Genomic DNA, 18,887 nt, shown 5'->3' on the forward strand with positions numbered 1-18,887 from the left:
CACCCTACCTGTTGCTATGGTAAATGCGCACTTATTCAGTTAAATTATAGGTAGATTATATTGTATGATGTAATAAAGTCACGAATGTCTATGGCACTGTTTATATACCAATTTGCCCACAGCAAACATGGCCGCCGCCTGAGTAGGCGTAGGAACGTTGCCCACAGTTGAGGCTCCACTCCACTCCTGTCATGTCGGCTCTGAAGCTCCGCTTACCCCCTAATGACGGCCCGGTGCTGTCCGTGGTGGACATGCACACGGGCGGGGAGCCCCTGCGGATAGTGCTGAGCGGGGCCCCGGTGCCGAGCGGGAGCACACTGCTGGAGAAGCGGCGCTGGGTGCGGGAGAACATGGACTGGGTGCGCAGGGTGCTGATGCTGGAGCCCCGCGGCCACCAGGACATGTACGGGGCGCTGCTGGTGCCCAGTGAGGAGGCGGAGGCGCAGCTGGGAGTCCTCTTCATGCACAATGCCGGCTACAGCACCATGTGCGGCCATGCGGTCATCGCCCTGGGACGCTTCGCCCTGGACTACGGGCTGGTGGATCTGCAGGGGCCGGAGACCCAGGTCAACATGCACTGCCCCTGCGGCCTGGTGCGGGCCTATGTGTCCTACAGCGGGGGCCGCAGCGGCAGAGTGCGGTTTCACAGTGTTCCTGCCTTCACCCTGTGCACAGGTAATGATGTGTGCCGCATTCATTTTGTATAGTACCTGAGCATGGACCGTATAGCACCCGACTGCATCCCGTAGTGCTCCACATAGCGCCCGGCTGCATCCCGTAGTGCTCCACATAGCGCCCGGCTGCATCCCGTAGCGCTCCAGATAGCGCCCGGCTGCATCCCGTAGCGCTCCAGATAGCGCCCGGCTGCATCCCGTAGTGCTCCACATAGCGCCCGGCTGCATCCCGTAGCGCTCCAGATAGCGCCCGGCTGCATCCCGTAGCGCTCCAGATAGCGCCTGGCTGCATCCCGTAGCGCTCCAGATAGCGCCCGGCTGCATCCCGTAGCGCTCCAGATAGCGCCCGGCTGCATCCCGTAGCGCTCCAGATAGCGCCCGGCTGCATCCCGTAGCGCTCCAGATAGCGCCCGGCTGCATCCCGTAGCGCTCCAGATAGCAACTGATTTTTTTGTCTACATCCGATCCTCATTCTTTGCAGGTCAGATGTGGACCCATTCACTTCAATGGGGCGCAAAAGATCGGAACTGCACACCTTGTGCTGTCCACATCCATTTGTCCGTTTCGTTGCATCCGCAAAAATGTAGAAAATGTCCTATTCTTGTCCACATTACAGACAAGGATAGGACTGTTCTATTATGGACCGGACGTTCTGTTCCACGGAATGCACATGGCCGATATCCATGTTTTGCGGATCCGCAATTTGTGGACCGCAAAGCCCTTATACTATAGTCAGTGATAAGCAGGGTGTTCCAGTGGTGATAGATAATCAGTTCTCACCTCTCCTGTGTTTTCCCTTGTCCCTTTATAGTATGTATCTTTATTCTGCTCCAAGGCCCTTATTTATCTAGCACAGTGATAAGCAGGGTGTTGTAGTGGTGAGAGATAATCAGTTCTCACCTCTCCTATGTTCTCTCCTGTACCTTATACTAGTGATAAGCAGGGTGTTCTAGTGGTGATAGATAATCAGTTATCCCCTCTCCTGTGTTCTCTCCTGTCCTTATACTATAACCAGTGATAAGCAGGGTGTTGTAGTGGTGAGAGATCATCGGTTCTCGCCTCTCTTGTCCCTATACTATAACCAGTGATAAGCAGGGTGTTGTAATGGTGATAGATAATCAGTTCTCACCTCTCCTGTCCTTATAATATAAACAGTGATGCGCAGGGCATTCTAGTGATGATTGATAATGAGTTCTCACCTCTCATATGTTCTCTCCTGTCCCTTATACTAGTGATAAGCAGGGTGTTCTAGAGGTGATAGATAATCAGTTATCCTCTCTCCTGTTCTTATACTATAGTCATTGATAAGCAGGCTGTTTTAGTGGTGATAATCAGTTCTCCCCTGTTATACTATAATCGGTGATAAGCAGGGCGTTCTAGTGGTGATAGATAATCAGCTCTCATCTCTCCTGTGTTCTAACCTGTTTCTTATACGAAGTATCTTCATGCTGCTCCAAGGCCCTTAGTTACAATGCCTAAAACTGTGCTGCACTTGCTCAGTAGTGATGACCACGAAGTTCACTACTGGTCATGCCTGCAGTCATCAACAGGAAGACAGCATTAAAGGGGTTGTCCGGGAATCAGTAGCTTTTCCCAGGGGCCTGCCTCTATGGAAAGAATCATACTTTCCAACTCCTCGCGGCTCTGGTCCTGTGTGCCGGCTCCCGTATGTCCATTTCCCACTCTTTGTCTTGTTTACTTCCTCTCCGGCATTGGAATACAATTTCTGAAGTTCCTACATTTTTCTAAATTCCAGTAAGTAAATATGTAATGCGCTATGCATTTAATACCTGGAGACCTCTGTTATACACATAATTGTAAGAAATCTACATGTATGTGCTGGAAATGCAGAGAATCATGTGCAAGTCTAAATAGGAATAAAAGAAACATGTTAAAAGTGCAGCTGCTATATTCAGTGCTTGTCCGGGAATAAATAACTCTTCACAGGAGCCCGTAGCCTGCTCCGCTATGGAAAGATTGATACTTACCTGCTTCTCGCAGCTCCAGTTCTGCGCACTGGCTCCCATGTGTCCATCTTCTGGACCGCAGTGTGTTTACTTCCTCTCCGGCATGGGCATGATCACCTGCTCCGCTGCAGCCAATGACTGGATTCAGTGATGATGTCTCTTTTGGACATGTCACTGCTGAATCCAGTCATTGGCTGCAGCGGAGCAGATCATCATGCCCATGCCGGAGAGGAAGTAAACACACTGCGGTCCAGAAGATGGACACATGGGAGCCAGTGCGCAGAACTGGAGCTGCGAGAAGCAGGTAAGTATCAATCTTTCCATAGCGGAGCAGGCTACGGGCTCCTGTGAAGAGTTATTTATTCCCGGACAAGCACTGAATATAGCAGCTGCACTTTTAACATGTTTCTTTTATTCCTATTTAGACTTGCACATGATTCTCTGCATTTCCAGCACATACATGTAGATTTCTTAGAATTATGTGTATAACAGAGGTCTCCAGGTATTAAATGCTTAGCGCATTACATATTTACTTACTGGAATTTAGAAAAATGTAGGAACTTCAGAAATTGTATTCCAATAAATATCTAAGTAGCTGCTTACTTACATGATAGTAAGAAAAAGCCTAATGTTACCATTTTATTACAGGAAATGTATCATTACTAAATTATTGGCCATTTATGAAGGAGCTGTCAGAGTCAGAGCTTCGGTTTACTAACTCCAGAGCCCTTAGCACCTTATGTTCTTGTCCTTCTGGGGCACTTAAAGGGGTTTTCCGTGACTTAAATACTGATGACCTATCCTCTGGATAAGGCTACATGCACACGACCTTTGTGTGTTTTGCGATCCGCAAAACACGGATGGCGTCTGTGCGTTCCGCAATTTGCGGAACAGCACAGACAGCCTTTAATATAACTGCCTATTCTTGTCCACAAAGCGTGGACAAGAATAGGACAGGTTATATTTTTTTTTTTGCGGACCACGGAACAGAGCAACAGATGCGGACAGCACACGGAGTGCTGTCTGCATCTTTTGCGGCCCCGTTGAAGTGAATGGGTCCACATCTGAGCCGCCAAAACTGGGGCTCGGATGCGGACCAAAACAACGGCCGTGTGCATGAGGCCTAAGTCATAAGTGTCTGATAGGTGGGGGTCCGACACCCGGGACCCCCGAAGATCAGCTTCTTGAGAAGGCAGCAACGCTTTTCCTAGGCAGTTACGACACGTTTATTGGTCACATGGTGTAAGTGCATATAGAAGTTAATGGGGCTGGGCGCGATACCAAGTACAGCCGCTATACAGTGTACAGCGCTGTGCTTGGTGAGCACAAGGAAGGCCGCGGCGCTCACAGGAGCGCAAGGGCCTTCTCAAAAAGCTGATCAGTGGAGGTCCCTGGTTTCGGACCTCCACTGATCAGATACCGATGACCAATCCTGAGGATAGGTCATCAGTTGTGAAATCTTAGAAAACCCTTTTAAAGAAGAGCTATCTCCTCTCCTGACATGTCTTTTTGGTAACTTGCATTCCCCATGTGATAAGTTGGGGTTCTACGTTGTGCTATCCCTTTATTATTCCGTATAAAAGCAATGAATTAATTGCTAGCAGTCTGCAGTGCAGTTCCAGATGGGTGTTACCAGTTGGGAGGGGGGTGTTCTTGCACAGTCTAACACAGGCAACACTGATTACATAGAAAGACGAAAAAATGGCGGCTCACCTGGGAGATCCCTATGGGTAGGTGCACTCCTCAAGGATCACCCAGTTCCAGAAGAAAATAGCATATAGATAAAATAATAGAGGGGCACTCAAATATCACGGAGCCCAGGACAGCAAGTGCATATAAAGTGCAATATTTAATAAACACCAATAGGACTCAATTGACCCTTATAAGGCTACTTTCACACTGGCGTTTCACGGATCAGTTTGAAACGCATTTGAAACGGATCCGTCAATAAAATGACTAAACGGAGACAAACTGAAGCCATTCAGACGGATCCGTTCAAACGGATCCGTCTGTATAGCGGATCCGTTTGTCACGTTCGTTTCCGTTTTTGCATCCGTTTAGCGGATCAGTTTTGGAATGAGTAGCATCTCTAGGTTCCCCCATCTTCATGTATTCAGATCCCCAGGGTTGTCATGCTCCTATATTTCTCCAGGGCTATCTTGTTGAAATTCTAAGTTGGTCCGGCTTTGATCATGGACCACACCTTTCGGACTCTTGTACACGACTACATGCACTTAAAGATGTATAGTGTTCGTTAGCGGGCCATATGTCCCTGATCGTCATTGATCGTGCTGACCATGTTGTTGTGTCACACACTGGGCTATTGTCCCGCATTCATATGATCTATTAGTGCAAGACAATATCCCCGCGGGCAGCTCGACTTGCACAGAATCATTGTACACTATGATGCTGTGTACTCTCGTGCGCACGATCAATGCCACTACGGGACATATGGCCCGCTCACGGACCGTATGTCTCCTGGGGCATACAGTCGTGTGCAAGAGGCCTTAAAGGGGTTTTCTCATCTCAGACAATGGGGGCATACCGCTAGGATATGCCCACGTTATCTTATAGGTGCGGGTCCCACCGCTGGTACCCTCACATATATTGAGAACGGAGCCAAGAACGTGGATGAGGGCGCACTGCGCCGCTGCCCTCCATTCATTTTTATGGGAGAGGCGGGGATTAGCGCTTGGTGGTGGACGTACCACGGGAAATTTGTTGTCTCCGTTCTCGATATAGGTGCGGGTCCTACCAATGTTACCCACACCTATCCGACAATAGGGGCATATTCAAGCGGAATCCCCCCATTTTCTATGTGAATACCCCTTTAAAAACTGTATGTCCCTTACATGTCCCTTGTGGTAATCACACTAGTTATATTAGAGCGTCATCGGGAAATCATTAAACTGTAAAATGACAATTTATTAATGAATTCCTGATGATGCTGATGGACCCGTGACTCCCACAAGGGCTCATATGAAAGGGCAGAAGATTGAACAATGAACAAGCATTTGCCAATCATAGGGTCTACGATCAATAAAGAGCCAAAAGATAGCTGATTATTGATGGTCATGTTAATGGTTCTTACAACATTGGCACTAATGCTGTTTTGAAATAAAAACTACCAAGGGTGTTATAATAAACGCACAGTAGTGAGACTAGGGTAATTTTAATTTCAACACAGCTGTAGTGCCAAGGTTACTGTACAGGACAATAAAAACACAGACACAGTGCAGTGAACTATAATACATTTTTTATTTTTTAAACAGAAAAAAAATAAAATAAATATAAACATGCATAATTTCCCATGACCCGTTCTCTAGCATGATCTTAAACTCATGCAACTGCTCGGGCGTCATTGAGTCCATCAAACTGATCATGCTTAGCCCATAATGGTAGTTTGGGCTGCGTTGAATCGCCGACTCCGCCCCCTTTCAGCGGCGAATCAAGTCAGCACCAAACTCCTTCTGATGTTCGGCAAAACCTTCTAGAGCAGTGATGGAGAACCTTTTAGAGACCGAGTGCCCAAACTGCAACCAAATACCCACTTATTTATCGCAAAGTGCCAACACAGCAATTTAACCTGAATACCAATATAGTATATCTTTCATGTACTTTATCATATAGATATAATAGCTTAATAGCCTACATTTAGTGCGCTGCCCGTGCTGTTCATAGTGCGTCCTGTGCTGATGAATGGCAGGAAAAGTCTAAAGCATATTGGTATACACAACAAATGGAGTGCAACCACACTATTTTCCAATAAAAAGATCAATTTTATTCATATCACAATTAAAAAAAAATAACATATTATACACAATATGGGTATAAATTAGCAGGGACAAACACAGTCATACATCACCCTGTCACCACACCCATCTTAATAATGCTCAATAGTATACCCCCTTTAGTCTGTAATCATGGAACAAAATTTCCTAGTATATAGTCAGAAATGGGGGTATGCAATATGGGAACCTATCTCAGTTGCAGGTGTGCCTCCCTTACAGCTAATGGCCGCACTACCAGGGCTCAAACCACATGGGTCAAAAAACCGAAAGGTGCATGAAATGAAGGTGAGACATACCAATAAAGCGGGGGCTGCTGGCAGGGTGAAGGCGCTCCTCAACGCGCGTTTCGCGTACAATTTGCTTCCTCAGGAGGAGTTGATAATCGGGGGGAAAAAAGGGAAGATTTAAAAAGCGGCCGCTCACCTATCAAATCCTCTGATTTCAATCACGAGACATATTCCATGACTCTACGTCACTACAACGGCGCATGACCAGTCAGCGTCCGCCACGTCCTGGAACTTCCGCCCTTCCCCTGAGGCCGATGGAGGAGAGGGCGGTCACACATCAATGACGCTGATCGCCATCGCCACCACCAGACCTACACAAGAGAGGAACAGCCGAAGCAGACGCACAGACCGGCCGGACATGCGCACACGTGACGCAGATGAATCACAGCAATTGCAATTACTGGAAATGTTCATATGTATTTATTCAGTGCATTTGGGGAAGTTTAAAACTTAGATCCTATTATATTACAAAGAACTCAGATAGTATCCATTTTCAATCACAAGGCAATAATTGCCATAATATAATACAAAAGTGCAAGTGCAATATAAAGTATAGCAACAATATTAAAATGACAACATTGCTGCCTTACAGTGCATATATCATTGTTGACAATTCATAAATATCACAATTGCCAATTATTATATATTAATTTGATTATGACAAAAATACAAATAAATATAAGAATTAATTTAAAGTGCTAAATATATGAATCACAATTATAAGTGCATAATTATACAGTGCATAATATCTAAATTATACCAGATAATAATACTAAAACCTGTGCATACATGATTATAATGGTGATCTATTACTGATTTAATAAATACATATTTAACAAAACCACAGCTTAAAAACTCCAAGGCATGGATCATCAATTATATACGGTTCCAAGAAATAATGGATCATGGAAAACATCAGTATTCACAGTGAGTCGGCAAACTAGAAAGACATAAAACAAATGTTAGTATACATATAAATTCATCCAAAAACAACGGACATTTATATAATAAAAAATGGGTATAAGTCCCATTTTTTATTTATTTAAGCATATTGGTATGCCATAGAGTTTTTCCTGGGTGCGGGTGCCCACATAGAGGGCTCTGAGTGCCGCCCCTGGCACCCATGCCATAGGTTCGCCATCACTGTTCTAGAGCATCGGGAAATGACCTCTACAAGGTTCGCATAATCAGTTCGATTTGGCCTAGCGGATCTCTGCCCGCTCACCAGGGCTCTCAAATTTTGGCGAAAACCGAAGAGCCTCTGTTGAGCGGAGGGATCCGGTAGGGGACCCGGATTATCCTGAGCCGATGCATGAGGGACAGGAGGGCTGGCGCTTAGCGATCTGTTCCTGTTCCGCCTCAGGGGGTTGTTCAGGCTCCCGAGTGCTGCAGGCACTTCTGTAGGTGAAAAAAAAAAATGAAAGTAAAGAATTGTTCTTTAAATAAAACATCCATGTTCTATGCTATGTCTACCGTATACCATAGGGGGCTGGCCAAAACAGGGCAGCCAAACGCTTACAGTTGTTAAAAATATTTACCTTCTTGGTGCCATTGCCTTTCGTAGGAACCCCAGGGCCGCCGTATGGATGTATGGGGTCCCTGAGGTTCCTTCGGGGCCTGAACCTCCTTGTTAAAATCCCTCCTGAAGCGGTCCCGTATAGATCGCCAACGCGTTGTAACCAGTTTGACTATAGAAAAAAAAAAAAATTAGCATGATGTAAGGAAAAGAACAATATTAATGTATTAAAATACATATTGTTTTACTTACCATATTTCTCCTGAGCCGCCGCATTTAGATCCCCCCAGGTCTCAAAAATTTCCGCACAGATGTCAGATGATGATAGCGTGGTGGCGGTCGGAGTGGTCCCATAATAATGATGGACGCGCCTCCGCCAGTTGGATGAGGAGCAGGTTATCTATGGTAGGGACCCCGAACTCCTCATCTTCCCTGGAGGAGCCTCTGGAACCCTGAAAAAAAGGAAATACAAAATTAAATGTAAATCCTAATACAAAATGCAAAATAAAACTACTTAATTCAAGACTTACACGTCTACGACCGCCACGCTCATTCCCGCGGACTCTGGAGGCGACTGGGGGATCCTCGCTGGCGGCTCTAGGTGCAGATTGCTGAAACAAAAACAAAAAAATGTTTTAAGCAGAATGTATTTAAATAAAAAAAAACTATATATATATATATATATATATATATATATATATATTTATTTACTTCTTGACAGCCCCGGTCCGGGCTTGGTCCACATCCCCTGGACGCTGACGATTCCAGCACTGGTGAGCGAGCCCCGGCAGGTGAGCTGGCCATAGCTGGCGAGCCCTCAGCTGATGATGATGACGACGAAATCTATAATAAGAGCACATACTGATTAATGCAACAAATCAAACAGTACAAACTCCAAGTGTTGATTTTATACTTACTGGCGCCTTCTGGGTGGGGTTTTCCAATCTATGGTTGTCTTCTTTGATGACATCTGTACGCAACAGCACTATTTCCTCATATATCAACAACAATTTTTTTTATTTTTAATACTTACTTTTTAAAATATAGATTGGTGCTTGCCCACCGCAGAACTTTCTAGAAATTCGAATTTTTTTATTTTTTTATGGGACGACCCTAATAATAAAATGCTGAAAAAAATTAATACGACAGGAGCCATAATCACCCCCAAGTGCCATAATCACCCCCAGAGACAGCAGCCCCGCATAGTGCCTGCAGCCCCCCATAGTGACATCAGCCCCCCCAGTTCCAAACAACCTTCCCACAGTGTCCTCAGCCCCCCCAATGCCAGCAGCCCCCACAGTTCCAAGTACACACACCCCCACAGTGCCAGAAGCACCGCACAGTTCCAGCCACAAACACCCCCGCAGTGCCAGCAGACCCCCCAATTCCAGCCACACACACCCCCGCAGTGCCAGCAGCACCCACCAGTGCCAGCCGCCTCCACACCCCAGTGCTGCGTTTTGGTGTCCGCCTCAAAAGCGGAACGGAGACCAAGCGCAGCCAAACTGATGCATTCTGAGCGGATCCTTATCCATTCAGAATGCATTGGGGCTAAACTGATCCGTTTGGAACCGTTTGTGAGAGCCCTGAACGGATCTCACAAATGGAATTCCAAACGCAGGTGTGAAAGTAGCCTAACAAACAATAAAATAGCATAAAATACATAATAAACATAAAACATAAAAATCGCATGGGGGGTGGTATGTAGATCGTGGATATAAAAGTGCGTCAGTAAATGGACAGAACTGATGCATCAAGTCTCTGGCTCTTGTGATGGCCTGATAGAGCCTAGGTTAGACAGCACTATAGGACTTGTGTAGTGTACTGCCCGGTACTGAAGGTACTGTGTACTAACGTTCCATATAAAGATAGAAAACTGCACGTGGAGGCAATGTATCTCTTGTTAGTACATCACATGTGAGATGAACGCTCATGGGAATATGTCCATATCTCAATTGGAACAGTGTTACAGAAGAACCGTATACGTTACCACCGGATAGTGGGCCGGTCCTGGTTGGCGCTGTCTATTCAGATCTTACCGCCGAGAGGTAGATTAGTGGTTTGTGTTCTCCTCTGTTTCACCGCCGAGGCTAACTACCGGCGTCCCGTGTAGTCTCGCGGTATTCTCGTGGCGGTGATTCCACGTGACTCAGCCTGTGCACGTGATCAGGCGGTCGTATACTGCAAAGGTAGCGTTAGTTGGTTCCGCCTATCCAGGTAGATGGTGTGATGAGTAGTTAGTCTATACTCCTAGGTATAATACAGGGCTATATTGTACCCCAAACAGGCAGCCGCTTGCGGCAAAGTCCATATGAGTCCTTGCTTGCTACTCCGTCCGAACAGACTGATTACATGATGTCAGACTTCGCAGGGATACCCCCCCCCCCCCCCAACTGGTACCTTCATTGCAGACTGCTGGCAATTCATTCATAAATTCTATCAGGAATAATAGAAGGATGACACAACATAGAGTTATAAGGATAGATGCTCCAGAATTGTTATTAAAACAGTCAAGATGGGCCTCTGCAATTCAATGATTTTGCTGCGACTCTGGGGATGCCATGTCGAGACCTAGCAAGAAAGATAATAAAACAGTTCTTTTACAGCCCCCTTTTTTTTTTTTTTTTTTTTTTAAATAAGTACTCTCATTACTGTTACCCTTCCTATTCCCCGCCGTACATAATAGATCTCCCCGCTGACCAGCGCTGAATGTGTATGTGTGCCGTCACGTGCATCATTGTAATCTGTGTATGTGCTCTCCTGGTGTTTTATGTATCCAGATGTCACAGTTGATGTGCCCGGCTATGGCACAGTAGTAGTGGACATTGCATATGGCGGCGCCTTCTACGCCTTTGTTAGCGCAGAGCGCTTTGGACTGGACGTTTGCTCTTCAAAGACGAGAGATCTTGTAGATGCCGCCGCTGCCGTATCAGATGCTGTGAAGGCGCAGGTAGCGTACACCTCCCACCAGAACTGCCGCGTCCTGTCCGCTGCTGCCCATTTATGTGCCCTCTTATGAACTAATAAGACTAATGCTTCACTTTCCTATTAATTTCAGTAACCCTACTGTACGTTACTTTCCACCCTAACTGGGACCATGAACTGTCTTCCAGGTTAAAATCAGCCATCCTGACAGTGAGGACCTGGCGTTCTTATACGGCACTATACTAACAGACGGGAAGGATGTATACAGTGAGGAACCCACCGCCAATATTTGCGTGTTTGCCGATTCCCAGGTACAACTACTGTCAATTACTTAACGTGTTCCAGAAGTCGCCACACACCACACCCCCAGCGCAAATCCAATGCGTGAAACGTTGGTGGGATTTATACACCAGTCCTAATCAGCAGCGCAATGTAAGATGCTCCAAATTTATTAAAGCCGAGTTCATCTTCGGATTTTCACATTGTAATTTATGCGAATAAACGCATAAGTGTCGTGTCATAGACTCAAAATGAAGCAAGTCTCACCATATTTGCCACAAGTTCACAAAGACCTCTGCGGAGCCCATACGTTTTACAGTAGGACGGAGGCTATATTGTTAACAAAGTTTACATCCAAACCCGATTCGCTCAACACCACAGCTTACCAAGCAGAGCGCCATACGTTGTATAGTGGCTGTGATTGAAATTTGAATGGGACTGAGCTGCACTCAGGCTGATGGATGTGACTGATGGACGTTAGTATATATGGCTCATCTTCTGGCAGTCCATGGGCCAGAAAAGTGAATCTATGCCAGCTATGAGCTTGTGTAGATTTGCAGCTGGACGTACTCCAGCTTCCAGCGTAAATGATTGTAAATGTGTTGGGTGAAGAGAGTCGCCCGCAGCTAAACCACGTGATTGAAATTGAAATCAGTCACAACTGGCATAAGTCGCATAATTCCCCCCCCCTTCCCCCTTAGCCCAACATTATCTGCAGTAGTTTTGCCATGAATAGCAAATTCTGTGGATTATTTAAAGGGATTGTTCAGGATTGGGTAGACATGGCTGCAGGCATCCGAAATCTGCACCAACCCTGTAAATGGGCTATGTGTGGTATCACACCTCCGCTCTATTTACTTCAATAAGGGCTCATGCACACGGCGGTTGCCCGACACTTGAATGGGTCCGCAATCCGGAAGAAGTGGTGTGAAACGGAGGCACGGAACCCCACGTAAGCAGAACCACAGAACGCTTCGTGTCTCCGCACCACAAAATTTTTTAATATGTTCTGTTTTTTTGCAGTGCGGACGGATCACTGACTCATTCAGGTTGAGTGGGTCTGCGGCTGCCGCACGAATGGTGCTCGTGCATTGGGGATTGCAATTTGTGGAACGGCCGGCACGCGTTCGTGTGCATGAGCCCTAAGGCCTCTTTCACACGAACGTATTGGTTCCGTTCGGTGCATTGGGGACCGCAATTTGCGGTCCCCAATGCACGGGCAGCGTCTGTGTGGCGGCCGGGACGGATCCAGACCCATTCCACTTGAATGGGTCCGTGATCCGTCCGTTCTGCCAAAAAATAGAACAAGTTCTATTTTTTGAGGAACGGGAGCACGGATTGGAACCCCACGGAAGCACTCTGTAGTGCTTCCATAGGGTTCTGTTCCGCACCGCTTCTCCGGATTTGCAGACCCATTCAAGTGAATGGGTCGGCATCCGTGATGCAGAATGCACACGGCCGGTGCCCCGTGTATTGCGGAACCGCCATATGCGGCCCGCAGTACGGCCACGGGAGCACTGGGCCACTACGGTCGTGTGAAAGAGGCCTAAGGGTGAGCTTTAGTACTAGAAAAACCTTAGAAGCAACCCTTGAGTACTGTTTTTTGGAAGAAAGCATCTCTGTTTTCTTAATCCTGGACAACGGAACAAAACACCAGGCTTGTGCTGCAGTTGTTTTGCTGTTTTTAGTTTTTGTTTTCAAATAAATAATCTGTTTTAGGGCTCTTTCACACCTGCGTTCTTGTCTTCCGGCATAGAGTTCCGTCGTCGGGGCTCTATGCCGGAAGAATCCTGATCAGTTTTATCCTAATGCTTTCTGAATGGAGAGAAATCCGTTCAGGATGCATCAGGATGTCTTCAGTTCCGGACCGGAACGTTTTTTGGCCGGAGAAAATACCGCAGCATGCTGCGCTTTTTGCTCCGGCCAAAAATCCTGAACACTTGCCGCAAGGCCGGATCCGGAATTAATGCCCATTGAAAGGCATTAATCCGGATCCGGCCTTAAGCTAAACGTTGTTTCGGCGCATTGCCGGATCCGACGTTTAGCTTTTTCTGAATGGTTACCATGGCTGCCGGGACGCTAAAGTCCTGGCAGCCATGGTAAAGTGTAGTGGGGAGCGGGGGAGCAGTGTACTTACCGTCCGTGCGGCTCCCCGGGCGCTCCAGAGTGACGTCAGGGCGCCCCACGCTCATGGATGACGTGATCACATGGATCACGTCATCCATGCGCATGGGGCGCTCTGACGTCATTCTGGAGCGCCCCGGGAGCCGCACGGACGGTAAGTATACTGCTCCCCCGCTCCCCACTACTACTATGGCAACCAGGACTTTAATAGCGTCCTGGCTGCCATAGTAACACTGAACGCATTTTGAAGACGGATCCGTCTTCAAATGCTTTCAGTTCACTTGCGTTTTTCCGGATCCGGCATGTAATTCCGGCAAATGGAGTACACGCCGGATCCGGACAACGCAAGTGTGAAAGAGGCCTTAGCACATGGTTTTTATGGTGTGTTTTTGCAAGCCATGCATTTTGCTACAGGAAAATTGAACTGTGGAGCAATATGGAAAAAGCCATGGTTTAAAAAAAAAAAAACTTGACACTTCCCCATGGGGGGAAAAAACACCAGGGAATTGGGCAAAAAAACCTTAGACCTAAAGCATACTGCTATTTAAAGAAAAAAAAACATTGAAACAAAACATGCAACTCAAGTGTAGACTTTCATATAACATCTGGGGCTCTCATTTTTGGCCTTAAAAAAGCCAGAAAAAAAGCATAGATGAGAACAGCGGCTGATACAGAATATACATCAGTGAATTACTGTATATAAATGGTTGCTTTTTAGCAGTGTTAACCCATTAATCATTAGTTTCCTCGATGATCAGGTTGATCGCAGTCCGACCGGTTCTGGAGTCACAGCTCGTATTGCTCTGCAGTACCACAAAGGCTTTATACAACTGGAGCAAACCCGGACCTTCAAGAGCGGCGCCACAGGGTCCTTCTTCACTGGCAAAGCAATTAAGGTAGCTTTATAAATCAGTATACCATCCCATACTACAGTTGCAAGAAAAAGTATGTGAACCCTTTGGAATTATATGGATTTCTGCACAAATTGGTCATAAAATGTGATCTGATCTTCATCTAAGTCACAACAATAGACAATCACAGTCTGCTTAAACTAATAACACACAAAGAATTAAATGTTACCATGTTTTTATTGAACACACCATGTAAACATTCACAGTGCAGGTGGAAAAAGTATGTGAACCCTTGGATTTAATAACTGGTTGAACCTCCTTTGGCAGCAATAACTTCAACCAAACGTTTCCTGTAGTTGCAGATCAGACGTGCACAACGGTCAGGAGTAATTCTTGACCATTCCTCTTTACAGAACTGTTTCAGTTCAGCAATATTCTTGGGATGTCTGGTGTGAATCGCTTTCTTGAGGTCATGCCACAGCATCTCAATCGGGTTGAGGTCAGGACTCTGACTGGGCCACTCCAGAAGGCATATTTTCTTCTGTTTAAGCCATTCTGTTGTTGATTTACTTCTATGCTTTGGGTCGTTGTCCTGTTGCAACACCCATCTTCTGTTGAGCTTCAGCTGGTGGACAGATGGCCTTAAGTTCTCCTGCAAAATGTCTGGATAAACTTGGGAATTCATTTTTCCTTCGATGATAGCAATCCGTCCAGGCCCTGACGCAGCAAAGCAGCCCCAAACCATGATGCCCCCCCCCCCCCCACCATACTTCACAGTTGGGATGAGGTTTTGATGTTGGTGTGCTGTGCCTCTTTTTCTCCACACATAGTGTTGTGTGTTTCTTCCAAACAACTCAACTTTGGTTTCATCTATCCACAGAATATTGTGCCAGTACTGCTGTGGAACATCCAGGTGCTCTTGTGCAAACTGTAAACGTGCAGCAATGTTTTTTTTGGACAGCAGTGGCTTCCTCTGTGGTATCCTCCCATGAAATCCATTCTTGTTTAGTGTTTTACGTATCGTAGATTCGCTAACAGGGATGTTCGCATATGCCAGAGACTTTTGTAAGTCTTTAGCTGACACTCTAGGATTCTTCTTCACCTCATTGAGCAGTCTGCGCTGTGCTATTGCAGTCATCTTTACAGGACGGCCACTCCTAGGGAGAGTAGCAGCAGTGCTGAACTTTCTCCATTTATAGACAATTTGTCTTACCGTGGACTGATGAACAGCAAGGCTTTTGGAGATACTTTTATAACCCTTTCCAGCTTTATGCAAGTCAACAATTCTTAATCGTAGGTCTTCTGAGAGCTCTTTTGTGCGAGGCATCATTTACATCAGGCAATGCTTCTTGTGAAAGGCAAACCCAGAACTGGTGTGTGTTTTTTATAGGGCAGGGCAGCTGTAATGAACACCTCCAATCTCATCTCATTGATTGGACTCCAGTTGGCTGACACCTCACTCCAATTAGCTCTTGGAGATGTCATTAGTCTAGGGGTTCACATATTTTTTCCACCTGCACTGTGAATGTTTACATGGTGTGTTCAATAAAAACATGGTAACATTTAATTCTTTGTGTGTTATTAGTTTAAGCAGACTGTGATTGTCTATTGTTGTGACTTAGATGAAGATCAGATCACATTTTATGACCAATTTGTGCAGAAATCCATATCATTCCAAAGGGTTCACATACTTTTTCTTGCAACTGTATATACAGCAGGGTGAATAATTATCGGACTTGTTGGATTTCAGCATGTCCCATCCTTCTCCATTAACACTGCTGACCTTCTCCAGAAGGTACGGCTGCTGACCGAACGCCTCAAGGGCTTGAAAGAGGTCACCTCAGGGCAACATGGAAGGCAAGCCCTGTGGTTCTCTGTGAGGGTAGGTTCACACTTGCGTTAAACAGATCCAACAGGCTGTTCCGGCAGAGAACAATCTGCCGGAGTTCACCGGATCTGGACGAGCCGGATACTGCCATTCACCGCTGGACCCCATTGAATATAATGGGATCCGGTCGCCTTCCAGCATAAGTTCTGGTTTTCGGACGGACAAGCCGAAAGCCAGCATTTAGTTGGAAAGTGGCCAGATCCGGCAGTGAACGTCTGTATCCTGCTTTGCTGTATCTGGTGAACTCCGGCAGGCTGTTCTCTGCAGGATCTGTTTAACGCAAGTGTGAACTTACTCTAAGGCCCCTTTCACACGGGCGAGTATTCCTCGCGGATGCGATGCGTGAGTTGAACGCATTGCACCCGCACTGAATACCGACCCATTCATTTCTATGGGGATGTTCACATGAGCGGTGATTTTCACGCATCACTTGTGCGATGCGTGAAAATCGCAGCATGCTCTATATTCTGCTTTTTTCACACAACGCAGGCCCCATAGAAGTGAATGGGGTTGCGTGAAAATCGCAAGCATTCGCAAGCAAGTGCGGATGCGGTGCGATTTTTCACGCACGGTTGCTAGGAGACGATCGGGATGGAGACCCGATCATTATTATTTCCCTATAGACCATGGTTATAAGGGAAAATAATAGCATTCTGAATACAGAATGCATAGTAAAATAGCGCTGGAGGGGTTAAAAAATAAATAAATAATAATTTAACTCACCTTAATCCACTTGCTCGTGCAGCCCGGCGTCTCTTCTGTCTTCATCTTAGCTGTGTGGAGGAACTGGACCTGTGGTGACGTCACTCCAGTCATCACATGGTCCATCACCATGGTAAAAGAACATGTGATGGATCATGTGATGACCGGAGTGACGTCACCACAGGTCCTGTTCCTCCACACAGCTAAGATGAAGACAGAAGGAGATGCCGGGCTGCGCGAGCAAGTGGATTAAGGTGAGTTAAATTATTATTATTTTTCCGAACTTCTGTGAAGAAGTTCGGGTTTGGGTACCAAACATGCGCGATTTTTCTCATGCGAGTGCAAAACGCATTACAATGTTTTGCACTCGCGTGGGAAAATTGCGCGTGTTCCCGCAACGCACCCGCACCTTTTACCGCAACGCCCGTGTGAAAGAGGCCTAAGACTAGAGATCCATGATGCCGTCTGTGATGATAATATTGTGCTAATGGACCTATTGTTACCAGTGATGAAGAGGGAAGCAGTCACCCCCCCATTATGGAGGTCATTCCTGTACATTTTTACAGACATGGCAGTGGTGCAGCTCCCTTCCGTAGGTTTAGACTGATAACTGTGATGGTTTCTGATCAGCGTCATAACCCGTTATAATAGGACGTGATTACAGCACATTGCCCGTCGCTGATTCATTTCTGTCCTCTCCAGGAGACGGTTTGTGGTGACCACAGAGCGGTGATTGTGGAGGTGTCCGGTCAGGCTCACTACACCGGCACAGCAAGCTTTACTCTGGAGAGCGATGACCCTCTGAAGGACGGATTTCTACTGAAATAATCATCTGCAAGGCATCTCCTGTCACTAGACTAGACTAGAGTCCTAGAGATGTCCTTTCAGGGTACAACCTCCTGACTTGTCTGTTTTCGCAAAATACTTCCATTCCTCTGTTATTCTATCTGGAAATGTAGGAATAAATTGACAGCTGGGCGTTGTTGTGGTGTGTCCCACACGGTCAGCACTGATTGGACAGTGTGCACTGACGTCCCACCCTTCACAGTGGTAACAGGGAATGGTGACTTCCAGCTGTCAATTCAGTCAAACATTTCTGGTAGGAGTAACAGAGGGACGGCACACCATTTCCAAGAAAAGACGCTCCAGCATGTGAATACAAATATTTACTAAAAACAGACATGTCAGGAGAGCTCACAAATACCATAGATTTCAATCACATCCATCCACTGACTTCTATTGGGGAGAGTGTATGCTCAGAATAGGGGCCATAGGATGATGGGTGAGGGGTCCTAGACGTAGATATGCCATAAATGTTTCACTGGAATATTGCTTTAATGTTTATTCAAATGGGTGCAATACATATGGGAACTGTATATTTACTGACACAAGTGGGGTCGGGTAGCATTATAGGCATCCAGTCTACCTAGACTTTTTATCTCTGGTTCCTGTTTTTATTTGCCCAGATCTGATCCTTATTTTTTTTTATTTTTTTTTTATGTTAGTTAGGCTACTTTCACACTAGCGTTGTTTTAATCCGGCGTTCAATTCCGACACCGGAACTGCCCGCCGGATCCGGAAAAACGTGTGAAAACGGATTACATTTGAATCCTGATCAGGATTTTGATCACAATAAAAAAATGCATTGGAAAAAACGGATCCGCCATTTATGGACTTTAACTTTTTTTTCACATTTTTCGGGTTTAACATGCAAAAGCCGGATCCGGTTTGACTGAACACACAGCGCCGGATCCGGCGTTAATGCAAGTCAATGGGAAAAAGACCGGATCCGTCGTTCAGTCAAAGTGTTCAGGACTTTTGGCCGGAGGTAAAAATACAACATGCTACGGTTTTCTGAAAAACCTGATCAGTCAAAAAGACTG

General features: G+C 46.2%; 1 protein-coding gene across 1 annotated transcript; it reads left to right on the forward strand.

Moving 5' to 3' along the window:
- Nucleotides 1–20: 20 nt before the first annotated feature.
- L3HYPDH (trans-L-3-hydroxyproline dehydratase) lies at nt 21–18,509 on the forward strand. Its single transcript, XM_040411382.1, has 5 exons — nt 21–675; nt 11,016–11,185; nt 11,349–11,471; nt 14,322–14,459; nt 17,707–18,509. Exons 1-5 carry the CDS (start codon nt 192–194, stop codon nt 17,830–17,832), a joined length of 1,041 nt encoding a protein of 346 aa, XP_040267316.1. The 5' UTR covers nt 21–191; the 3' UTR covers nt 17,833–18,509.
- The last annotated feature ends 378 nt before the right edge of the window (nt 18,510–18,887 follow it).

This window comes from Bufo bufo, chromosome 11, assembly GCF_905171765.1.
Source record: "Bufo bufo chromosome 11, aBufBuf1.1, whole genome shotgun sequence".
In the NCBI taxonomy this organism is placed as follows: domain Eukaryota; kingdom Metazoa; phylum Chordata; class Amphibia; order Anura; family Bufonidae; genus Bufo; species Bufo bufo.

What these genes read in the sequence shown, in the direction of transcription:
- L3HYPDH (XM_040411382.1), top strand. Translation starts at nt 192, where the DNA reads ATGTCGGCTCTGAAGCTCCGCTTACCCCCTAATGACGGCCCGGTGCTG. An exon ending in TGCCTTCACCCTGTGCACAG is followed by an intron (nt 676 to 11,015) that starts GTAATGATGTGT and finishes TTATGTATCCAG; the next exon opens with ATGTCACAGTTGATGTGCCC. An exon ending in TCACTGGCAAAGCAATTAAG is followed by an intron (nt 14,460 to 17,706) that starts GTAGCTTTATAA and finishes TGTCCTCTCCAG; the next exon opens with GAGACGGTTTGTGGTGACCA.